General features: G+C 45.8%; 1 protein-coding gene across 1 annotated transcript in view; it reads right to left on the minus strand.

Moving 5' to 3' along the window:
- FANCI (FA complementation group I) overlaps positions 1 to 17805 on the minus strand; it is a 24186-nt gene extending 6381 nt beyond the window's left edge. Inside the window, exons 1-27 of the mRNA XM_063169853.1 lie at positions 17722 to 17805; positions 17568 to 17640; positions 16894 to 17024; positions 16337 to 16493; positions 16201 to 16258; positions 15730 to 15771; positions 15353 to 15476; positions 14347 to 14432; positions 14049 to 14181; positions 13745 to 13837; positions 13113 to 13249; positions 12151 to 12331; positions 11481 to 11568; positions 10208 to 10338; positions 9487 to 9557; positions 8475 to 8589; positions 7965 to 8087; positions 6806 to 6874; positions 5653 to 5754; positions 4660 to 4842; positions 4444 to 4565; positions 3888 to 4052; positions 3458 to 3637; positions 2028 to 2191; positions 1552 to 1628; positions 997 to 1113; positions 251 to 302 (exon numbers count right to left, since the gene is read on the minus strand). Of these exons, the coding sequence (XP_063025923.1) occupies positions 251 to 302; positions 997 to 1113; positions 1552 to 1628; positions 2028 to 2191; positions 3458 to 3637; positions 3888 to 4052; positions 4444 to 4565; positions 4660 to 4842; positions 5653 to 5754; positions 6806 to 6874; positions 7965 to 8087; positions 8475 to 8589; positions 9487 to 9557; positions 10208 to 10338; positions 11481 to 11568; positions 12151 to 12331; positions 13113 to 13249; positions 13745 to 13837; positions 14049 to 14181; positions 14347 to 14432; positions 15353 to 15476; positions 15730 to 15771; positions 16201 to 16258; positions 16337 to 16493; positions 16894 to 17024; positions 17568 to 17640; positions 17722 to 17805 (3058 nt within the window). The remainder of the gene's footprint in view (positions 1 to 250; positions 303 to 996; positions 1114 to 1551; positions 1629 to 2027; positions 2192 to 3457; positions 3638 to 3887; positions 4053 to 4443; positions 4566 to 4659; positions 4843 to 5652; positions 5755 to 6805; positions 6875 to 7964; positions 8088 to 8474; positions 8590 to 9486; positions 9558 to 10207; positions 10339 to 11480; positions 11569 to 12150; positions 12332 to 13112; positions 13250 to 13744; positions 13838 to 14048; positions 14182 to 14346; positions 14433 to 15352; positions 15477 to 15729; positions 15772 to 16200; positions 16259 to 16336; positions 16494 to 16893; positions 17025 to 17567; positions 17641 to 17721) is intronic.
- Between the last annotated feature and the right edge of the window lie 1484 nt (positions 17806 to 19289).

Genomic DNA, 19289 nt, shown 5'->3' on the forward strand with positions numbered 1-19289 from the left:
TTTAAGCCTAAATAACAAGGCAGAAAAGTCAAGTATGTGAGTCGTTTCCTTTCCTTCAGAAATGCTAATAGTTTTAGAGATAGAGCTCCCTCTCTAAAACTTGTACTTATATCACAATGTTGTGGCAATCTGCCACAGAATGGGACCTGAATGTATCTTGACAAAGAGGTAAAACCAGGACAGAGCATGTAAGGGTCTAATGTCAGACCTGACACATCACATCTAAACATGCTCCTCAAAGCTTACTTACCAAGAGCATTTTCTTTGCAAACTTTGACTGTCCAAGTCAGGAACTGAAGGAACTAAGGAGGAGAAAAGATACCATGACTTTGAAACAGAATTCAAAACTAGTACTAGTAAAACAAATCCAAGACAATGAATCATAGCAGAGGAAGATGAGTAGGGAACCCAGCTGTGCCCTGTGAAGTTCCGCAAGGGACACTTAGCCCACTAACAAGTCAAAAACTGAGACCCAGGACAGGGTAATGGCTATACATCCCCTTGGACAGAGTAACAGCTCCATTTAATTTAAGGTAAATGATGACTCCAGACTTCTGGCACACTTAGTGCAGTTCCTAGCTTGTAAAATTGGGGCACTTTAGAAAATGACTCCTTGCATGGAAGGAATTAGGCACTCAGCCAGTTTGGACTGGACACAAGTCTGCTGGCCTTTTTTGCCTCTACTCCCATGTGGAGGCCACACCACAACTAGGCTATGTTAGGAGTCCCTGCTCAGGCAAACAAATCATTCAGGTGCCCAAAGGCAGGATCAGAATGTGCAGGAGTGGGATGGCAAAACAACTTCCTCTGAAGTGTCCTTGGGTGTGTGACAGGAGAGCCCTTCACAGTGTAACAGGACTGTCCCTTTGACCTGGTGTGGTCTGTGGGAGGAGGCAGGGACACATGCCAGAGCCCACAGATGCCAACCCCATCTGATAATCTCTTCCCACACCCCTGGCTATGACACCCAGCCACCAAGTGAAGGCTGAGGAGTACCTGCTGTGAGGCTGGGTCCAGCAGTTTGGACAGTGTGGAGAGAACAGTGATGAGTGACTGTGTTTCCTTGGCATTGAAGTCATCTTCAGCACTGCTGAGCTGGTTCACCAGGGACCTCTGGTTAGGGGAAGGAAAACACTCCCTGAGTGTGAATATGTGTTGCATAAGCAAATAACCAGAAGCTGCAAGCAGATAAAGGGATCAGCAGCAAGGAGAATGACAAAGAGTACAAAAACAGGACTCTTCTCAAGAACAAGTGCTGATTTTTGATAGGAGTGCTTACATACAGCCTGCAGATGGTCAGTGTGACTTTTAGAATACTCAGGTAAGTTTATGCTGCACTGAAGAACCCAGAGTTCTGTAAACACACATGCACATCCACCCACCCTAAAGAAGCTTTCCTCAGGGATCAGAAACTTCTCTGAACTGCTAGTGAGTCAGTGCCACAGTTGCTATCACAAACTCAACCCTGTGGTCAAGCAACAGAGAGCTAGCAGTGTTTCCTGCCAGAATCCCAAATGCTTTGGAACACTTGCAGCACACAGTGGTACTCACCTGAAACTGTCGGATCTGGAAGGCAGCTTTCTCTGTGACATTAATATCCGCTTCTTCTGCGTCACCATCAGTAATATCTGGCAGAGACAGAAAGGTGCAGAAAAAGAGCTAAATGCCAAGAGCAGAATACAGGATTTATTTCCAAAAGTGGGAAAGACTGCTCACAGCTAGAGGAGGAATACAGACTGCAGAACCACGGTGAGCTGAAAAACATGTTAAAGGCAAACTTCAAATAGATGAATGCTGTGTCAGACCCCAGCTATCCTCTGCTGACAGACTGAGAGCTCTATAAAGGCAGGTAGAATATATCTCTAGAACCTGTCTCTGGTGTGAAAATCTATGCTACTAAGCCCACCTTGTTGCTGAGAAACAAGAACCAGACCCATCTCTTCCTGGTTATGGATAAAGGGACCTGCCCACACATGGGCTGGAACCTGGAGGGTAGAAAGCAGAGCAGAATGGTGCCATGTGCCTACCCAGGGCTTGCAGGAACTGGGGGATCTTGGCAGAGTACAGCTGCTGCACCGTGTTGAAGATCCGCAGCAAACCTTCCAAGCACAGAAGTGAGATGCTTTTCCCTTTCTTCTTCCCTGATTCCTCAACAACGGTGGGAATTGAAGTGTACCTCCAAAGCAGAACCCTGTGGGATGGCAGATGAGATTTACTGCAGTAAAGCTGGCTGCATAGGTCAAGAACTAGATCTACTCTTAGGATCCCATTTTTAATATAACTGGAAGGTCTTTTACCTACAGAAAATGGTGGGGAAGAGATCTTTTTAAAAAAGATTTTTATTTCAATGTCAGCAAAACAGCTACTGCATTTTTCCTGTACAGCTAAATAATTTAATTCTTTCCAGGAGCCAAGGGACCTTCCAATCCCATTTCAAGTCCATCTTTTTACACTCATTTCTTCCACCCTGTTTTCTTTTTTTCTCAGACTACCCTGACCACTGGTGTCAAATCCACCAGTGACAAAAAGAGCTTTATTTATGGCAGTTTAGTTCTGTGAAATGTCAGAATTCACTACGGGGCTCTCTATAAATAAAATCAGAAAGGTAAAGGCAGGCAAAGCAAAGTAAAAATCTGTGAGGAAAGCAAAATTGTTTGGCCCAAAGAAGACTTTTCTATTTGTAGGCAAACATCATTTTCCTGCTTCCCTAGCCCCACTTCTTCCCTTTTTTGTTCCCTCTCCTTTCTTCTCATTAGTTCTGTTGCCTGCACAGATGATCTTATTCTGTTTCAATGTCCAATCACGCAAAACATGTAGCTCACATGTAGTCCTAATGACTGCAACAAAAATAGCCTCTATTATTTGGGGTGAGACACAAAACCGGCATTATGCATGGCAGGGGTAATTTGCATTTTGTGCTCTCTGCTGACTGGGCTCTGAAAAGACCCCATGCAGATATGACCTAGATTCCAAAAGACATTTACATGGTTCACATTCTTGGATTTCCAAAGGATTAGATGCATGAATGTCTTCAAGCATCTTGCAGAAGTCCTAAACAAATGATTTCTAAAGGTTGTGTCCCTCACACATCTGTTTTGTTCTGTAGCTTGAAGTGAATTTTAACTTTGCTGCATTCCAGAGGCCTCAAGAATCCAGCCTGTAATCATCTTACCTTCTCTGTGACAAAGAGTGATGAACAAGAAGTCCGAAAGAAGCTGAAAATGTTTGATGGCATTTGGTTCTTCCAGGCCAAGTTATTAAAGCTGTATCACTCACTATGGCACAGAAACTGTAATGCCTCTACTTGATTTTTCAGGAGCACAGAAAGGCACTGACCCCAACCCAGCAACAGCAACAGCATGAAACAGTTATGGACTGCATTCTTCTTCCAAAGAAGAATGAGAATAAAAATTCCCCAAATGCATTGCTGATGTCTCCACGTGCCACACTGACTCACTGCGTGATTTTGCAGAGGTTCTGGAACATCTTCTCAGGATTCTGTCCGTCTGGTCCATCCGTCTGTCCCGTCTCCTCCAGCTGCTGCACCTTCTGCAGAGCGACGCTGACGGCGTAGCGCAGGAACTCCGTGCTGGAGCGCAGCACAGCCAGGCTCTCCTCGTGGCTCTGGGCATTGTCCCTGCAGGACCACAACTCTCAGACAACTGGGGATGCACTCAGGAAGCTCAGGAATTCCCTGAAATCCCAAACTTAATATGCATTTGCAAATAAAAGCTCTGGCTGAACTGAGGGTGGAAAAGACCCGTTGTTTTGGTAGCTTGTAGTGAACACTCAGAGGATAAGAGGTGCACCAGCCTTTCCAAGCACACTAACACATGGTTTGAATTGATGTCTGGCTCTGCTCCACAGAGGACTGGACAGCTTCTCACCTGAACAGAGCTGTGAGCAGAGTAGATACAAAACCCATGGACAGGAAGCTCCGTGCTGTTTTGTTGCTCAAGGCAGATTTGTTCTTTCCAGCTTTCTCCTTCAGGATTTCAGAGAGTTTGTTGTAACATGTAAACAGGCCTAGGACATCCTCAAACTTGTTCTTACTGCAATAAAATAGTATTGTAGAAAGTATTAATGGAGAAAATACATTCTTGGAGTTTCTCATTTGAAGCTTCAGCTGCCAAATTACACAATGATGCTGCCTAAATGATGAAACCTGTTACATCTCCCTGCCTCCATAACAGTGTATACCTCACCCAATCCTCCTCAGCCTGCAATTCTACAAAATGTCAGATCCCATCTCCCACAGCACATGACATTCCAAAGGAAAACACTCCCCAAGGCTCTGTGAGTGGCTGTGCCACGAGGCACTCACACTCAGATCACTGATTCTGTGTTGGCACTACCATCCTGTGCCTGCAATGGGGCTGTCCTCCAAAGAGCTGGGCAAATAATAGCACAGCTACTGCTATAGGGCAACATTTAATGTTTTACCTGAAATTCCCAATGTTGAAATTGTATTCAATCAGAACCTCACAAATTCCCATCACCTGAATGGCATAGATGTTGTTTTTCACACCGACACCAGAAGACAGCGAAAAATCTGCTGATTTATCCTGAGAGGTAAAAGAAACAAGTGAAAAATCTTTTCAAAAACTGACAAGAACTCGGCATCTTCTCCCACTGAGTCAAACTGAAAATCTGATTTACCAGTTCAAAGTCTTCCAACTCGCTCTTGATCATTCGTCGTGTGACAGATTCTAACATCTCTTCAAAGTTTTGCTCAAATCCCACACCCTCCTCCTCCTCCTCGTCATCTTCAGCTCCTTGGCACAGATGCACAGTGCTCTTGTACCAGGCAAGGCAGTGCTGGATGCAGCAGAGCAGGTGGGCCTGCAGGAAGCAGCCACACAGTCACACTCAGCCTCTGAGGTGGAGGTCACTGGCAGCAGGGGCCACACTGTTCTGGTGGGATGTAAGGAGCTGTGGCTGCCTTTGCAACTGCCTTGAGCCTTGAGGATATGCCTGATTCCCAAACTGAGGGGATCAGTAATCTCACACAAAGCTGCTCAGTTCCAGCTTCAGACAGTGCTCTGTGCCTGAGCTTTTCTAGCTGGGACGTAAAGAATTAACTCCCACTGCTCTCTCCACCCAGCCACCACAGGCACTGAAGGAGAAGGGAAGGGAATTTCCAAAGGGACTCTCACTCTAGCTGAAGTGTCTGTGCCCTTCCTGGGTGTGCTACTGCACACAAGTTTCCTTAGGGGAAAACAAAATGATTAATTTGAATTTGTTCCCTTGGAAATCCAACAAATCATTGAGGTTTCATCTCCAACAATTTCAAAGGAGCAAAACCAAAGGACAAATTCTTTCCCCTGCTACACACACATACACACTGCACAACTATTTTATGTGGAATTAAGTTAAAGGGGGGAAAAAACCCCGTAGGGTGAACTCAGTGGAGGATAACAGAAGAACACTATTCCTAGAGCATTTTTCACACAGGTCCCCACAACCACTATGCTTGGGGAGCTCAAATAAATAGCCTGAGGCAGGGGTGAGATGCCCAGCTCTGTTGCTATTAAAAGAATTGCTCCAGGCTAGAAGAGGCTGAAGAAGCACAAGGTATTCAGCTCATGTAGGACAACTAAAATGCTAGTAACAGATGAGCTTGCAGCTGTGGCCAACCAATACAGCTCTTACCAGTGGTTCTTGCAGAAAGATTTGATCTCCCTGAGCCATAATACATCCCTCCAGTTTGAGTGGAGGCAGGAGGTCTGGCTGGGGCAGGTAATATTGCTTTATCTGTCACAGAAAACAAGAAATAAAAATAACCAGTTACTTGGTAACTGAGCCTCTTAAGATGTTTGAAAACAGAGCACAATCATCTTTGTACCCCATTATAGAGAGCAAAACCTGGCACTGTGATAAGGGGACTGTACAAGTACATGAGCCATGTCATCTCCTCTACTGGTGATTAAAATCCCTTCTTAAGTTGCTCCTGTAGCTCAGCCAGGACACGTCAGTGCCCTAAAACAAGATTAGCTGACCACTTGCTGTTCTGTTGCCTCAACAAGTGACATCACTTGCACCCCACCTGCAGTGTTATCCCTCCTTTAAACAGTGAGGATCAATAGCTGCTGCTGCTATAGAAAGTTATAGATACAGAATGATGCTATGAAATTTTACACCTTTACACCAACTTACTATTAAGTGCCCTCTGTTACCCAAAAGCTATCTTGGCTCCGTTCATGTTCTTTTCCCAGACCCTATACTGTCATGGGAAAGCTGGAATTAGTCAGCATGAACTCTTTGGATGATTAAAGGGAAGAAAATTACTTGTCTCAAAGAAAGCACAGCCTGTCCAATGGATTGAGGAAATGTGATTGTCTTGTTGCCATGAGCAACACTGCTGGGGGATGAGTTAATCCTCCCAGATCCTACATGGACTTGGGTATTCTCCCGATGCGAAGACAGCAACAATAATTACTGTGTCAGCACATATCCTTGGGGAACTATGGGAGGGTAACTGCTGTGCACTGCTAAGGAACAGGGAGAGCACAAAGAACTTCTCTGGGCTCACATTTTCCACAGCACCTAAGAACTGAAGGGTTGGAAAGAGCTCCAAGATATCCTTCCTCTTCCAACCCGATGGCAGGAAATTTGTCTCCAGATGTTTACCCAGTCTGCTCTCTCAGTGTAGCAGGGGTTTGAACACCTCCTTAGGGAAATGTCACAGCACCCAAACATGCTTCCAGTGTGAGGAAAAACAATTTCCCCAATATTTAACCTGAATTGTTTGCCATTTTGGTCGAAGTGCAGAATTCTGCAGCCTCACCACGGAGCAGGACTTTACCTGGGACAAAAGTGTTTCCATTATAGAGCTGGCCAGCTGGGAGTTCCTGCGAAGGACATCATAAAAACCCTGGAGACAGGAAGGAAGGACAAGTTGGCTGACACAGCAGAGAAAATGAACCACAGGCATAAGAAGCTGGCGTCATCAGACTGCCACGACACTCTGGCACCGCAAGGAACCATGAGGAAGTAACAATGTGCTCAGTGCAAAACTCCATACCTGGCAAAGCAAAGGCACCACAGAAAGAAGGTATGAATCAGAAAAAGTATGAATTTCCTCACAGGGGCCCTCTCACAAGCTGTATCTCCCTAGCAGCGGTGGCATCAAGCCCAGAGTGACTTTCACTGCTATTTAACACGAGCACAAGATCCAACTTCAAACTGTGAAACCCTGCTTCAAAGGCAAAACAAGCCAGTGGGGAAACTGTAGGAGGCAACAGATCCTGCAGACTGAGAAAACTCAGTGGATGGATAAAGCAAGCACAAGTTTTCTAGCAACAGTGATGAATACACCCAGAACTTGCAGCTCATCAAAGGTCAATCCAACCCAAGATAAGAAGAAAACAAAACCTCTCTGACTGGTACAGGGTTTTTTTCCTCAAGGTGATACCCCATGGTTATAACACAACCCAAGATATCCACCCAAAAATGGCCCTTTATAACAGGCCTATCACAACAGACCTAAGGACAGCCAAGTTTCTATAAAAACTTGGAAAGGAAAAGGAGAAAAGACACATCCCTGCTGCAGTCTCTAAGGAAGTTTCTCCATACTCTCCAGACAGGGTTTTCTTTGGAGCCCATAATTTACTCTCAACAGCTCCACATCTACCCAGCGCCTGTTATACCACTCCTCCTCACAGGGCATCAAACATCCTTCCCATTCCCTAGGCCCTACCACAGCAAGACAGACTTTGACATATTTTTGCTCTTAAACAATGCATGAGCTGAAGAAGATACATCAACGTGTCTTTGGGTGCATAACGGTCAAAAAAACAGCAACAGAAGGAGTGAAAACATGTTACACATGTCCCATGAAGAACAAAACTGAGCTGAAAGCCTGTTTTTCACAGTAACATGGCTGCTATTTACCTGAGGCTAGAGAAGAATCAGACCACAGAAGAGCTTGTGGCTGTTTAAGAGACAGAAGAAACCATGTTTACCTCATATAACATGAGTCGAACGTCTGCTTGCTGGCTCAAACATCGCCTCAGGCTGCCCAGGATTTCTAGGCAGAAGGCCTCATTAGCTGCAGAATTATAGCAGGCATGAACATCTGCCTGGACCTGAGAAGGAACATTAGTCACGTTATACTGGTTACAGTATCACAACACAGGAGCAAGGTGATAAGGGTCTGGCCCCTGAACAATCACTGAGATAGTCCTTGTGCTGCCAGGCTCCTCATCACTGCCATAGAGCAGTGGGAATGCTCCCCAGAGCACTGGTGCTGTGAGAGAGAATGGCTCTGAAAAGCAACATCTCTAGGCCAGCTTCTCTTTGCACATTGCACTTCCTAAAGCTTTCCTTACAGGAAGGAAATCCTTGCTGGATTTCCAGCAGTAATCCTCACTAAAGCTGTATTTCCATTCTGGGGCAACACTTCCCTTTTGAGTTGTTTCAAACAGTGGCTATTAGACAGACTGTCTCACATGGGACTGCAGAACAGCACTCACCTGAGAGGCACCAATGGCCTGGCTGCACTGGGAAGAGGACAAGCTGCCCAGAACCTTAAAATTTCTTAACAGGAGCAAAAAACCAGCGACTGCAGCTTTACGAGCATCGAGCTGCCTGGGAATTGGGACAGGAAAGAGGGTTATGTAAGGAAATGTGGAAGCAAGAAGCTCAGAAGCACATAAAATATCAACTCAGCAATGAAAAAAAGGCCACAAATACTGGGTGTGTGTGTGACTGGGCCCCGTACAACTGTATTTCCCAAAAGAGCAGTGCAGTCCCAAACAGTCAAAGCTGGGCAGTTTGCTGAAAACTCCCTCTGCTCTACACTCTCAAAATATTCAAACTCCTTTCTGTCTTACAATGCTAACATTCATGAAAAGCCCAGGCCAAGACCCAAGTATTAAATATCCCTTGAAAGCTGGGAGAGTATCACAGACCTCAGAGTTGGAAAATTCCTAATAAAAACCTGGTGGTTTGCTTTACTCACAGAAACACCAAGTCTTTCCCAAGACCAAGTCCCTTGCTTTGAAAAATAATCCTGAATTTTGAATTCTACATTCATAACCAGGCAGACAGTGGCCAACAAAATCCAGTCTATAGCCACAGCAGGAGGGTTTGCTCCAAGCATGACCAAGACAACACCTTGTAAGAGATCAGAGGGAAGGTGGCAGCTCAGCATTTTGATCAGTGGCTCCTCCCAGACCCTCCCTGGATGTATTTAGCTGTGTTACACACATGTTGGAATTGGTTTTAATTTTGCCTATGTATTTGGAGTTCCCAACAGCTTTCTGAACTTGCAGAGCCCATTCATTCAGATGGGGATTGGGATTTTTGTTACCATTCAGTGGAGCTGTGACTGTACCACAATTTCAGGCTAAAGGGACAGGAGATGTCACTATCCAGTTATGGGAAGAACATTATAAGAAGACAGCTCAAAATAAAAAATACTTCTGCTCCAAAACCATAAATGAATTGTAGAATTTTTTTCAAAGAATTCTCTCCCCAGCTTACCTGGAAAAGATAGCTTTTTGGAGAACAAGGATCAGGGAGTCCCTCACTGACATGCTGACTTTGAGCAGAGGCTGGAAAGGAAAATAACCTTTGGAGAGAAAAGCACTAAGGCATGCCAAGTCCTTGGGGCATATGAGCTCATCTTCCTCAGGCCCATCTGGCCCTGCATTTCCAGTACTGTCATCAGTACAGTAGGAAGACCAAAACATTTTAAAATAGACAAGAAAACCCATAGAGCCGTGGCAGTGAGACACCTTAGCAGGTCAGTGAGGACACAGTGCAAGGGCTTAGGAAAATAACTGTTATTCCCAGGTTGGACAAAACAGGTGAAAGCTAAAACACCAGGGCAGTACCTCAGCCCAGGCAAAGAGGAACACTGACATGGAGCTTGGAAGGAGAAAAAATCAATGTGACAGCTACAGCTGTTCAGCTACACACTGTGGACTTAGTTTTCTACAGGGTGCAGCATCTGGGCATCTTCCAGATGAAAGGTCAGCACAGAGCAGTTTTGGTCCTGTGCCAGACCACACCATATGCTTTTTGCTAGAGGGCACATGCAAATCCATGCTTGAAGAACAGTTCCATGCTACACCAAACAACCCACAGCAGAGAATGAAGGCTGATTTCATGAGGGTTATCAGATCATGCATGTAATTGTGGCCCAGAGCTGTCACTGGAACTGAATGAGCAAGGAGATCCATGGAGAAATGCAAAGTTTTACCTGTACTGCCCGGAGAAGGCCTTGCACTGTGTCAATGGGCAGAAAGGACAAATTGTCAAAGGTCTCTGTGACTTTGGAGGATGAAGTCTGAAGCACGAGAGGAGCAGACACAACAATGTTGGACAGCAAGTCTGAAAAATAAAAGGACAAAAAGAACAGCTGATGCCAAGGGGCCAGAAAAGCCTGAGCAGAAGATGTCTGTAGAGCTAACAATTACAGACTAATCAAAGACCTTCCATGGCACACAGAGGTCACTGACAAACCGAGTCTGCTGCAGACACCAAGCACTAAAAACGCTCCCAGCCCAGCTGAAGGGCCTCACCCACCAGAGGGCACTGAGATGCAAGGGAAGAGGCTGCAGCACTGACATCCCAGCAGCCCAGTGGCTCCCAAGCCCAAGGACGAGGAGAAGGCAAGGCTGGGAACGTGGAACAGGCAACTGACTGATGATTCTGATTTTTTGTGCGTCAGCTGTTCCATGGCAACTGCCTGCAAACATATTTTTCACCTGTGATGAATACAAGGCAATCTGATGCAGCTGATACCTCAGTCAGAGGAGTAGGAACAACTGATTTTCTTGGCTTCAGGTCACTTCAGCAGGTGCTTCAGAAACCAAATCACATCCTGGGCTGCATCAAAAGCAGCTTGGCCAGCAGGCTGAGGGAGGGAATTGTCCCCCCTATTCCACTTTGGTGAGAGCCCCCTTGGAGCACAGCTCTGGGGTTCTCAGCACAAGCAGGACAGAGACCTGCTGGAGCAGGTCCAGAGGGGCACAAAAATGCTCAGAGGGCTGAAGCACCTCTGCTATTGAGATGGGCTGAGAATTGGGGTTGGTCAGCCTGGATAAGCCAACTTTGGGGAGACCTTGTTGTAGCCTTTTGGTATACAAATGGGCTTTATAAGATGGGGACAGACTTTTTATGAGTAACTTTGTGATAAGAATAGAGATAATAGTTTTAAACTAAAAGAAGGTAGATTCAAAGTGGATATAAATAAGAAATTTTTTACAGTGAAGGTGGTGAAACATTAGCACAGGTTGCCCAGAGAGGTGGTAGATGTCCCATCCCTGGAAACATTCAAGGTTAGGTTGGGTGAGGCTCTGAGTAACCTGGTCTAGTGGAAGATCTCCATGCTCATTACAAGGCAGTGGACTAGATGACCTTCAAAGGTCCCATCCAACCCAAACCCAGTTCTGTGATTCTATAATGAGTTTTGAGGAGCTGTGTTGTGACTGTCCACAGAGCAGAGCACATTTCTCTCTCTTTTCTGTTACCTATGAAGTGGCTGACAGGAGATGCTGCTTTTGTGAGGACTCTGTTCAGGACCTGCTCAAGAATATCACTTCTGATGGGCTCATGAACCTGAATGAAGAAGAACAATAAATAAAAATCAAAACCTTAAGATATTCCTCTACTTCACATCACAGGCATTGCACAGTACAAAGCAAATCCAGATCTGAGAGGTAAGCAAGGATGGTCACCAGAAGTCCCCTTTCAGCTAAATTCACACAGATTGATTAAGATTTCATCCCAGGACAATCAGAACCAGCACATCAAGGCACACACAGTACACTCAGAACATAATGGTTCCAATCATCTATGGGATCAAAATTCACCAGTTTGGTCAAGATGAATGGATTTCAATCCCACCTTGTCAGATTTTATTTGTACCTCTGAATTTCTCTACCTCTGCAATTTCTTGGAAAGTGTAATGCAGTTTATAATAATAGGGATTACACAAGTATCATGACAGCTGGAACAGATTAGAATTAGGTCTTCATGAGGATGGCTGGAAAGGGTCAAATAGGAGACAAAATCTAGTATTGTTTGCAAAACACTCACAATGGATATAGCAGGCAAGGTTTTGACACCATTTACCAGGACAGCATAAGAACAGAGTTGTTTTCCTCCCACCAAAAAAACCTTCTCCAAAACCTACATTACCTTAAACGTTTCCAGCAGGATACTTGCTCCCAGTCTGCAAGCCTGCTGGGCTGGCATTTTTGAAAGGCCATAACTGTTATCAGCAGCTTTTCCTCCAAAGGGCTTTTTGGGTTCATAGGATTCCATTAGGCTGAAGCCAAGATCCACCAGGCCTTGAGTAACATGGTCCCAACCAAATGCACTGAGGAAAACATGAAATGCATGAGGAAAGAAACAACTTAGTCATAGAAAGTTTGGATTAGAGCTGAGGTAAAATCTTCTGCAGTCATTCCAGGGTCCAAAGCAGCAGTGAGAGACACTTGATGACAGCAGGGAAGATGACAGCCTTCACAAGCCTGTGAGTGTCCTTAGGCTGAGGAACAGGTACTCAGCACATCTCTACAGTCTTGGTTCTCCATCAGAATTCCTTTCCAGCCCAAAGGCTTCCTCACCCTTGGGAATGATGTGCCCTCAGGTCTGACCTGAACATAACAGCAGGCTACAGGTGGGATGCACAGGTACCCTACTGATGTCAAGAAGTTGGAGAAAAAGAGAAGAGGAATGCCTCCCATCAAACTAAAGGACAAGTGGTGACAGACCAGAGCGATCCCACAGGATGTTTAAAGGACTAACCAGTAAACCAGATTAAACAGTGAACCTACTCCTCATCCCTTGATCAGAACACAAACTACAGCCAGCAGCATGACTCACACTGCAGATTAGGCCCTGATCAGTTTAGTCCTTTGTACCACCAGAGCCTGAGATTTGAGGTAGAAGGAGCAGATTTATACAGGCCTCACGTTGTTGTTGTTTTTTTTAATTTGCTAATATAAAACTGGGATAAAACCTTTGGATTTTGACACTGATCCCTACCAGCACATGGTCAGAAGTATTTAGCACCCCAGAGTGTTTTAACAAAGCTGAAACTCTCCCCACTTCTAAAGCCCATTGAATGTTCTGCAGCACGTGGCAGCACAACTCACCTATTTTTCACCACTTCCAGAATGACAGCAGTTATATCATATTGTTGAGGAAACAAATCCTGCAGAAACTTGGAGGCCTGAAGGAACTGCAGGTCCTTGCAGCTTCTTGTGATTGATGCTTTCAAGAAATCAAATATCTGGAACATAAAATCATTACGTGTGAGGAAATGATCTTTGAAATGGGACCTGTATAGTCTTGGGTATGTTCCAGTAAGAGCACCAGCCAGACACAAGTTCCCCTACAGCCTGCCAAAAATCTTAACTCATTTCTTTGTCAGGACAAATACACCAGTCTCATTAAGTGCCTCAAGGAGGGTGACTTGCTGCCAGATGCTCTTCATGTGGCCACCACAGAGCCAAAACATTAGAAAAATAAACTGCTTTTCTTCTCATCCTACAATACCAACCCACAGGAATCACTGCTCTGGAAAATTATGATATTGCTCTGGGGTCTTTTACAGTGTTCAGTAAAGTACAGCATACCAGTGATCTAACTGCCTACCCATGAGCATCCTGAAACCATTTTAAGCCTAATTCTGATGGGACTCTGACCTAACCATGCTTCCTTTCCTTGACAGGGAGTGCAGAGTGCATCCCCATGGAAGCCCTCTGCAAGCTTATCAAGCACATACCTGCTCTTGCAGTCTGTGTTTTACAGCAACTGACAGCAGAAGAGCCACACTGAAGGGACACAGGGCTCTACCAGGGTCCTTCTGTTGCTCAGTCTGGGAAACAGCAAGGAGCAGTGAGAAAACTTGTTATCTTTACTGAAACACCCTGGAAATTCAGGCAGCCATCAGGCACACGTCTCTTCAAAGATATCACAGCACTCGCTAAAGAGAACATGACTGCAATCATAAAAATTATTAAATCCCTTGTCCAGATAATAAATTAAGTTTTTAAACCAGAACAGTGGCTGCTCCATCTTTGCCATACCTTCAGATGTTTAATTAGCTCCTCACCCAGGTCCTGGTCCAGGTTGATGACAGAAACAATGTGGAGGATAACGGTGCCTTCCACGTGGCGGAGCTGGTCCAGGGGCGTTGTGGCCACCTCAAGGTCCACTGACCTGTAAGTTTTACCAGAAAATAAAAGACAGAAATCATTCCTTGTGGATCAAGAAGGATGTTCTGGTACAAGGTTTAAGTGTTCAAATTCAAGGAGCCCTGGGCAGGAGCAGTGTGACTACAAATACCCAGGCAGTAAAGAGAGGGGTGACAGAGCAAGAACTTACTCTGGAACTCTCTGTTCTTCCTTCTGTCTCTTATCCAGCTGATTGAAAAAACTGATGATTCCTTCCAAAACAGTCTTCTTACTGCCCTGCAAGCCAGGACACTACAATAAGCCATTGCAGGGCCTGCAGTACCCCAGAGAACAATACTCAATTCCCACACCTATCACAAATCTCAGGGTATCCTTCATTTCCCTCCATAAATTGCTAAGGCAGGTGAGCACTCCTCTATGGCTCATTTCCAGATTTCCAGTTTTCATATTTCTTTTGACTGCACTTATTTCTTTTGACTGCATTATAGAATAGCTGGAAGAAACTCAAGCTCTCAGGCATTCTGATTGTCTTTTTTTCTTTTTTTTTTTTTAAGTTGTTATTAATTAGAAAGGATCCTTTATGCTTTAATCAATTGGGAAGGCTTTCAAATTCCTAACTTTAAATCTAACAATACATTTTGGCCAGTGGACCCAAATGACCCTCTATAACATACATAAAATTTGTCTTTGGATCATTTTGGCATTGACTTGGTCACAAATAAAGCAAGGCAAAGAGCCATATCACCCTGTCAAAGGGCAGAGATGTCCCTGGCAGTCTCTGCTCTGGAGAAGAGCACAGGAGATGACACATTCCCAGTACAAGTCAGACTACAGCCCAGCAGACAATCACAGTGCATGAGCTATTACTGTATCATGCAGATCACAGAGACTGAGCAAAACTACACTAAAAACAAACCAATCCTCTCTGCTGTCTGCTAGCTCTGTGCTCATCCCCTATTTCCCAAAGGTTTGCTTCTTTTCCCACAAAGAAGACCAAGATCCCATCTTTCTCTGAGCAGTCAATTTCTTCAGGCTAGAGGGAGTTAGAGGAAACAAAACCTAACTGATGTTCTGTAGTGTCCCTACAGCATGGGAACAATCAGAATCCCTGCCAAAATCCAGACTACAGATCACTCTGGACATTTTCTTTCTGTTAGACTAAACCTGAGGGAAATCCAGCTCCCATGAGCTTTTACCTTTGCAGAAAGCAGCAGCAGCTGATAAACCAGAGGGGGAATTTCCTGCAGGTCTAATTTGGAGAACATCCTAAGGACCTTTTCCACCACAAACTGCAGCTCCTCTCCTGATAGTGGAATATCCCTGTTGAATCAAAGATTATTTTTTTTTCATAAATTTATTTGCCAAGACTCACACACACATGGAATAAAAACCACGATGCCATGCCCAGATGTGTTTTGCATCCAAATGAGGTGTGGATGCTCACTGACCAACCATCCATGGTGCTTTTCCTGGCATGGTCAGAGCTCCTATTTGTACTTGCCCCAAACTGCTTATGAAATAGGACACAGACAGAACCATGGCACAAGTTGATGTTGAAGAGAAAAAGAATTACCTGAACATGTTGGCAAGATGTATTACACACCGAGGATCCCACCTGGCAAAACAAAGATATGTTGGAAGATTGAGAACAAACTGGATTATCATTTAGCTCTCCCCTCCTACACAATTATTCAATGGCACCACTTCCCTGTTACATTCTAATACAAAAATTAGAAGGCAGATTTCCACCAGGAATCATCAGCACCAATCCAACAACCCACATTTCCAGAGTTCTGAACTGCCCCAGCCCCCTTAATAACAGAAAAGGAATAAAAACAAGCACTTCCTGAGACCAGTTCATGCAGCAGTCTCACAAGCTCTGGGAACAGGCTGCTCCCTTGCTTTCCCAGCTGGAGAAGACACTGTCACAGAGGGCACAGATTCAAGGATGACAGGACACACAGCCCATGGTGATGCCTTTTTCCAAGCACAATGTGAAACACAACATTTTGCCATGAAATCAAGACCTGCCAGACATACATACTTGCTGGAGCAGAGGGTATTTATCAGCTGTTTCTTAAACTCTTCCCCATTCAGTTCACCTGAAAAAGCACAAGTCTTAGGAGCTGATTGCAGAGGAAGGGAGGACAAGCTGCAGAGAAGGAGCTGATAGGGGTTACCTTTCCCATAAGCCAAGTTCTCCTTTGAACTGGCCAGGGCTGTGAGAACAGTGGAAAACAGCTCCAAGGATTTCCCATTGGTCAGGCTGCCCCCTTTAATGACATCCACAAACAGGCTGGCAAGCTCTGCTAATGCATGGCCTGGCAGCTGGCGGGCCTGGCAGAACATACAACAGGAGAGAGCCTGAGGCAGTACACAGAATTCCACATACACATCCAAACTGTCACCAAAACCCAGCAGAAGACAGAATTTCTTATAGGGAAATGCTCCCTTTAAAGAAATATTCAGCCCTGAGATCTCTGGTTTGTACTGTTCTTTACAGAACAGAGCAATAAATCAAGATTATGTGATTATAGGTTTAGAGTTTTGAGCCTAGGATTAAATATCCAAAGATAATCAAGTTCACTGAGCCAATTGCAATACAAGCTAATTTAGTCCAGGGAAGATCCATGGAAAGGATACAACTAACTTTCCTCAGTGGCTTAGTGAAGTATCTCAATTTACATATTAAATTATACAAGCAGAGCCCGGGAAAGCCAGCCCAAAGGAGTTTTACCTCCAGCATCAGCAGTCCTATGATTTCAGACACCTTGCCCAGATGCAGGTCCCCTGACTCCACTAGTGGGATGCAGTGCTTGTAAACCTGGAGTCTCCTGAGGACACCACTTCTCTGGGAACAGGGGGAGCCTTACAGCGAGCAAAAAAGGGACAAAAGAGTGGGGAGAAAAGTTATGCAAGTAACATGTTGTGAAACGACAGGAAATCAGCAGGGATAAACTGTCACCTGGCTGCAACTTCCTATTTTACCTATCTGGCAAAATAAACAAAAAATCCCAGAGAACAGGAAACAAGATACTTGGATAAAAGAGTCGGCCACCCTATTACCACATCCTGTGGTTCACTCAGCCTGCAGCCAGAGATTAGGAAATGTCAAAACTTTGAGAAGAGCCAGCTGGGCAATTAGTTCTCCCCTGGCCAGCTCAGTGCTACTGCAAGGGCTCTCAAAAGCAAACCGCACTTACCACGGGGTCTTCACAACTCCAGCCCAGTTTGCGATCTCTATGCATGTATTTTGGATGTCGTGCTTCCCTGTGACAGCCCTGACCAGCGGGTTTCTTACCAGAAGTGACAATTCCCTGTGCTGCTGAGCACTTTCCCGTGTGCTGCACCCACCGGCCCCCAGCGGGGCTGGGCCCGCAGCCCCCCGAGCTCAGCCCACACATCACCCACCTTTGAAGATCCCTCTGAGCAGAGCCGCCGTCTCCCTGCCCTTCAGGGCCTGCCTGGTCACCATGTCGCCCAGCTGCAAGGCAAGGGGACGCTGTGAGCCCCCGCTTGGGGAGCACCCCCGCTCCCGCCCGGCCCGCGGGCACCGCGCACCCACCTCGCCCTCCGCCAGGCTCTGCAGGGCCTCCTGCAGCCGCTCGGGGCCCTCCTCGGCCGCCAGCGACAGGATGCGCTGCGCCATGGGCTCGGGAAACACCGGGACCGCCGGGCCGCGGCTCCGGGCCCCGAAATTCCCGCCCGGAAGTGGCCGCGCGTCACCCGGGGAACAGCGCCCGCCCCCGGCGCGCTGCCCGCCCGAGGGGCCGCGGGTTCGAGTCCAGCGGGGGGAGTGTCGCTGTGTCACCGCGCGGGTCCGCCCTGCCTCGCCTGGTCCGGCCTCCCTGCCCAAGCAGGCTCGTCCTAGGTGTGAAAAATGCATATTTTATGATTGGCTTTTCGCCAAATATTAAAATTAATATTATATATATTGTGTTAGAAAGTAATGCTGTGTTAATTCTCTTAAGCGGTGTGTTAAATATAGTTTTGAGTTATAAAACCAATATGTTAAAATAGACACTATGCTGTGTAAGATACTTTTAAAGAAAGGACTTGCAGCGAAATGGCGGCCACAGGACACCTGAATCTTTCAGAGAAAAAGAATTTATTGCCGTCTTATCAGAAGAAAGGAACATCTTCCCGCCTAGAAGGCACTGTCAGCATTCAGAGGAAGAAGTTGACCAGACAGAATCCTGTATTTTAATGGAATTTATGCATCGTGTATGAGGTGTATGAATATGTAACAGGCTGTTGCTTTTAAGGGTTAATCCTCTGTTAACGAGTGTCATTTTGAGGCTTGTGCTGCCCAGAAAAAGGTACCCGGACTGACCCTAACTCTTTGTTTCTATTGTCTCATATTGTCCTAATTCAAATTGTCCTAGTTATTATTACTCTAATTGTATTGCTATTTTTATAACCATTTAATTACCATTAAACTTTTAAAACTTTAAAAACAAGTGATTGGCATTTTTCACACACCCACGTGGGGTTCGGATACGTTTGAGTAAACCCCTTAATTCCGGGGGACATGCGGGGTGGCCTTGAGCGTACCAGGAGGTGTAGCCTGCCTCTAAGCAGCAGGATTTGGCCAAAGGATCCCAAGCCAGCACAGTGTGGGATATTTCACAAGCCCTGTGCTCACGTGGAGCAGGAGTTGATGTGCTGAGGGTTTGACATGGGGCTGTGGGCAGGGGGATAACCAGACCTGGAAGGGAGATGTGCACTTAGGGCTCTGTCACAGCACATCAGGGTGGGTCCCCCTTGAGACCCCTTTACCCAGGACAAAACGCTCGCTTTGTGATGCCAGAGGTTGTACATGTGTCTGCAAAACTATTTCACCTGTGATGACCATGCTGGCCGGGATGCCCAGGTGCCCCAGAGATCACAGGTTCTCTCTGGCACCCCAACAGAGGATTATTTGGTATATTTGGGATGATGTACCCCTGTTATGCACTATTTTGCACTGAGCTGCACACAAAGGTCCAATGAACTGTAGGAGGAAGCTGAGCCTTGCACCAGGGCTGTGGGAAGGGGATGGGAGGCTTGGGGGTCTCCTCTGAAGAGCAGCGCACGCTGCCTCAGGCTGCAGTGGCATTGCTCAGGGGTTTGGCACAGGTCCGAATTTTCCCT

Source organism: Melospiza melodia, chromosome 15, assembly GCF_035770615.1.
Source record: "Melospiza melodia melodia isolate bMelMel2 chromosome 15, bMelMel2.pri, whole genome shotgun sequence".
NCBI lineage: Eukaryota > Metazoa > Chordata > Aves > Passeriformes > Passerellidae > Melospiza > Melospiza melodia.